The following is a 4,842-nucleotide window of genomic DNA, read 5'->3' as shown; positions in this document are numbered from 1 at the left end:
AAAGAAAAAACAACCAGAAAATGTTGCGCTTTTCCAGTGTTGTATTTTAAGTATAAAAAAACTTACGTAGCACTTGAGGTCCGGTGGCCTAGCTGGTTATTGCGGCTGTGCTAATTGTTGAAGGGCCTAGGTTCGAAACCTGCAGCAAGCACCTTTTTTTGCGATTTCAGAAAAAAGAAATGATGAATGTGTTAAATGGGCCAGCCCAGCACGGCAGGGTGTGCACGCCCGTTAATGTACAGCGTATACGTGATTTAAAAAAAAGTACAGCGTATACGTGAAGAGTTTATAAAAAATGGCTATCATGCCCCTACTTATGAAGAGGTATGGGCTAATTTGAGCCGTCATTGTGTTTAGGGGGATGTACCGAAGCAGAAGTGTTAATGGATGAGGCAAAGCTTTTGCCTCTGTTTCAAAAAAAAGTAATATGTTGATCAACTACAAGTCTGGAGGAAGAAGCCACACTGCATCATTCCGAGCACTCACATAGTATCCTATTTTGTCGACACCGTCTTCGATACTTTGATCTTTCTTGCAACACATCTCAATATACGTGCCATGGTTTGATGTTACCGAGTACACCTCATCTCCCGATGACTTGTTTTCTGGTGAGTAGGTAGAGTAATAGATGTGGTTTCTCTCCGGACTGTGGTGCCCGACACCCATTGGCACATGCACTGCCTTAGACCACCGTGTCCCCAAGAACAAGGCGTAGTCGTCGAAGCTCGTCACCTCTGCCTCGCAAACCTCATCAGTGTCGGCATCAACAAGCTTGAAGACCCTGAAGAAAGGCTCGCGGTTGGGCAACCATCGAGTCATTACCGCCATCCATGGCTTGCCATGCAGTTCAAAGATGTACCTGGCGTACGGTAAAGAGCTGTTGGTGCTAGAGGGCCTTTGGATAGGGAGCTCGTGGTTTGTTATGATCACAGGTGTGCCGTCTTTTTTTGCTCCGATTTCAAATCTAACTAATAGCTCGCTCTCGCCCTCGCCCTCGTTGCCCATGAGGCCATAGAGCTCGCCATTGCAGAAAGCAATGTCGAAGATCACCTTCCTGCGCCAGCCAGCAGTCCACTCATGCCGGCCGTACGTGGTCCACTCGCCTTCCGAGCAGCCAAGTCTGCACAACGCAACTTGGGACCAATTTTCCACGATGGCGGCGAGGATGCAGCCGTTGGAGGAGGTAGGGTGCTGAGAGAAGATGATCTTCTGCATGCTCTCCATGAAGAAGGCCGGCCGGGATTGTTTGGGGGAGAGTGGCACCTCGACTCCAGAGAAGAGGTTCACAAGTGTGAGCACATGGGAGTCGAACACCACGACCCATCCACCGTCATGGGAGCCTAGGAATCGCTTACCGTCTGCCTTGCTTGGGACGCGGAAGACCCAACTGCCGTCGGGGCCGCACATGTGCTTCTTCTCCAAGCCTGCCCAGAGCGAGAGGAGAAGCAGCGGCGCGGCGGGAGGCGCCGGTTGCCGCGATGCGGCGGCCCGCCACGACTTGCATACGGCGAGGAAACGCACGCGATCGCCTAGGGAGGCGATCTTGGAGCGGACCATGCCGACGAGTTCGTCGGGCAGGTCGGACCACCGCCCCGCTGATCGCTCCGTCGTCGACATTTGTGTGTTTTTTGGATCGATCTCGAGTGGTCGAGACCTAGAAAATCGGCGTCTCCGTGTTTGGGATCCGGCCCGTTGCGGAAACATAAGGAGAAGAAGAGAAACCCGATAGGTTCTTGGATCGGTTTGATTTTCTATTTCCTTTTCTTCCTTTTCGTCTGTTGCGGAAACATAAGCATAAGGATACCTCGAATATCCGGCTCTTTTTTTGGGAAAAGCTTACCTCCAACCGGCTGATGCGTGCGCGAGCGTTTGTCGGTTGTGTAGCCGTTAGATCAATCCTGGTCAAGCAGTCAGACTGGCCATAAGGCAGTCCCGCGTGACAAGTCGTTTTCTTGCAACAAGGGTCTTGTTTTAGTAGATTCATGCAACGCGGGACTAGTTTCAGAAAGAAAGAAAAAAAATCGGTGGTGAAGTTTTTTTTTTCTACAACTGGGGTCTTGTTTTAAAAGATTTCTGCAATATATTTTTTTCAGAAAGATAAGAAATGTTTCAGTTGTGAAGATCTTTTTTTCTGCAACAAGAGTCTTGTTTCAGAAACATAGCCCGAGTTGCAGCGCCGCAGGAGCGCCCGACGTTAGAGAATGAGTGGTTAAATATTGCAACATGAGGCATGTTTCAGAAACATAGCTCCGGTTACATAAAATGCCGAAGAAGCGTCGGGCGTGAGAGGTCACTGCCGTCGTGCTCGATTGGAGCTCGCAGCTGCTCGCGGCAACTCCGGCGAGCACGGCAAGGACTAGTTCCCCGGCGCGCCGGCGACAGCGATTTTACGGTGGCGGCGACTATCGCCACGCTGGGCAGAGCTGTAGAAGGACGACGGAGAGGGGATTCTGTTTTTGAAACTGAGCGATTGTTGTAGAAAGTAGATAGATGGTCACACGCGTGCGATGGTTAGATCAGACACTTTCAGGGCACTCGTCTAACGATGCTCCATGCGGCGAACGTTTCTAATACATTCGTCGGAAGACACGTAGCGGCGCCCCTCTTTTTTTAAAGGGAAACTGAAGTATCGGACTGTTAGGTTAATTCGTGTGGCGATAACCACGTTCGCTGACGGAGCGTTTTTACTTGCGGCTCACTAGCGCGCTGGCTTCTTTTTTTTCTTTTTTTGAGTAACACTAGCGCGCTGGCTAAGACGGTGGGCCAGCGGACGAACGACGGCCCATTCTGCGAACGAACAAACGCAGCATTGGAACGTTTATTAGGGAATTCCCTATTCGCCACTGACTGCGGCAAGTAGTCGCTGCTTCGCACAGGGCGCAGCTCACCCTGGGCCGGCCCATTTTAGTGGTTTCGACTTGCGACATGAACCGCAAAAAACGATCGCGCTAGGGATCGAACCTACGACCTCCAGTAGCGGAACACACCAAGCTAGCCACAGCGCCTGGCCCGTGGATCTATTATAATAGCAATGCTAAACTTAAAGAAACTAAAACCGAGGAAAAAACCATCTGTTCCTTCTACTGTTTTTTCTTTAGTCTTATTCTGTCTTTCTTTTTTCTCCTTTTCTTTGTCTTATTCTGTTTTTTTTTACTTTTTCTTTGTAAGCTTTTCAAAAAGTTCAAATATGGTTCAGAATTTTCAAAAATATTCTTTTTGTCAAAATTGTTCATATTTTTGAAATAGTGTTCACATTTACACAATTTTGTTCACAATTTCGAAAAATGTTCCTGATTTTTTCTTGTTTTCTTTCTTTTTCCTTTTCTTTTTCTTCTCTTTTTCTCAAAAGAAATTGAAAAAATTCAAAATTTGTTCGTATTTTCATAAAATTTTAAGTTATCAATTTTTTTCTACAATTCAAAATTTGTTCCCATTACACAAAAAGTTCAAAACTTTCGAAATGCAGAAAATATACCGGATTTCATAAAATGTTTGCGCTTCCAAATTTGTTTGGGATTTTTCGAAATTGTTCTCTATTTCAAAATTTGTTCTCTAGATTCAAAAAAAATGATTGCGCTTTAAAAAATTGTTCACGCTTCCAAATTTGTTCAGGATTTTTCAAAATTGTTCTCTATTTCAAAAAAATTCCTCAAGCTTCAAAAAATTTTCGTGCTTTAAAAAATTGTTTGCGCTTCCAAATTTGTTTAGGAGTTTTCAAAATTTGTTCTCAAGATTGAAAAAATGTTCGTGCTTTAAAAATTGTTCGCGCTTCCAAATTTGTTCTCCATTTCCAAATTTGTTCCAAAGACTCAAAAAATGTTTGTGCTTCCAAATTTATTCTCCGTTTCAAAATTGGTTCTCAAGATTCAGAAAATGCTTGTGCTTTAAAGAAATGTCACAAATTCCAAAAATGTTTGCGAAATTCAAAAGTTGTTTGTGTTTCCAAATTTTGTTTCCAAATTTGAAAAATTGTTCCTGTTCAGGTTTTTGGGTAGTTTAAAAAATGTTTACATTCTAAAAAGTATGTTCACGTCTCCAAAATTCGTTTGTGTGTTGAAAAATGTTTGAGTTTTCTCAAAATTTGTAAAAAAACTAATAATGTTCGCGTTTGATAAAACATTCACGTTTTGTTTTTGCTATTTGGAAAATCGTAAAGGATGTTTTTGAAACAATCTTATACTTTCTTTAGTTCTTGTAGGTTTCCGCTGTAGTTTAGTCAACTGAGCGCTTCCATCCTTGTGGCTAGTAGGGTGATAATGCAAGTCCGCAGTGCTGTGTTCGATTCCCAGCTATCATGCCCTGCTATTTTTCTTTTGCAAATTATCACCTTGTATTTGCAGCGCACTCCAATGGGCCGGCCCAATCGGCGCACTGCGGCAACGTGCTTGTGCAAAAGTCGCGTTGTCCCCTGTGCGTCGGCGCCTTGTTGGACGCAACGAGCGTCAAGTAGGAGCTCTCGTTTATTAGTACCACATAGCTCGGTTAGCAACATTGTACGCGGCTTAAACAGCCCACGGCTCACCTTTTTATCGCCGAGGACGCATAGTTGATTCATCAGCTATGCTGAGGCAAAAGCAGTCGCTACGCACTTCTGGCCGGGCCCGTCCTGGCGGCTTGTGACCCTAGGTCTCTCCCTTGGAGGTGCGGGGGGTTAGAAGTGCGGTGTGATGTTAGTCTTTTTTCTTTAATATTCCTAATTTTTTTACTTTTCTTTCATTAGCCTTTCTATCTCTTTTATTTTCCCAATAATTCAATTATTTTGCCTTCTCTTTCATTGCTCTTTACTATTTTTATGCCCATAGTATTTTCCCCTTATTTAATACACTAAGCCTCATATTCGAA

General features: G+C 44.7%; 1 protein-coding gene across 1 annotated transcript; it reads right to left on the bottom strand.

Moving 5' to 3' along the window:
- Window positions 1–438: 438 nt before the first annotated feature.
- LOC147972579 (uncharacterized) lies at window positions 439–1,617 on the bottom strand. Its single transcript, XM_087524391.1, has one exon. The coding sequence runs from the start codon at window positions 1,615–1,617 to the stop codon at window positions 439–441; it is 1,179 nt and encodes a 392-aa protein (XP_087380517.1).
- Window positions 1,618–4,842: the final 3,225 nt, after the last annotated feature.

This window comes from Triticum urartu, chromosome 5A (genome assembly GCF_056163025.1).
Source record: "Triticum urartu cultivar PI428250 chromosome 5A, HENAU_Tu73, whole genome shotgun sequence".
Lineage (NCBI taxonomy): Eukaryota > Viridiplantae > Streptophyta > Magnoliopsida > Poales > Poaceae > Triticum > Triticum urartu.
Note: the sequence above shows the minus strand (reverse complement) of the source record. Positions and strands in the feature narration are given on the sequence as shown.

Bases quoted from the DNA above. Each gene is read 5' to 3' on its own strand.
- LOC147972579 (XM_087524391.1), bottom strand. From the start codon at position 1,617: ATGTCGACGACGGAGCGATCAGCGGGGCGGTGGTCCGACCTGCCCGAC.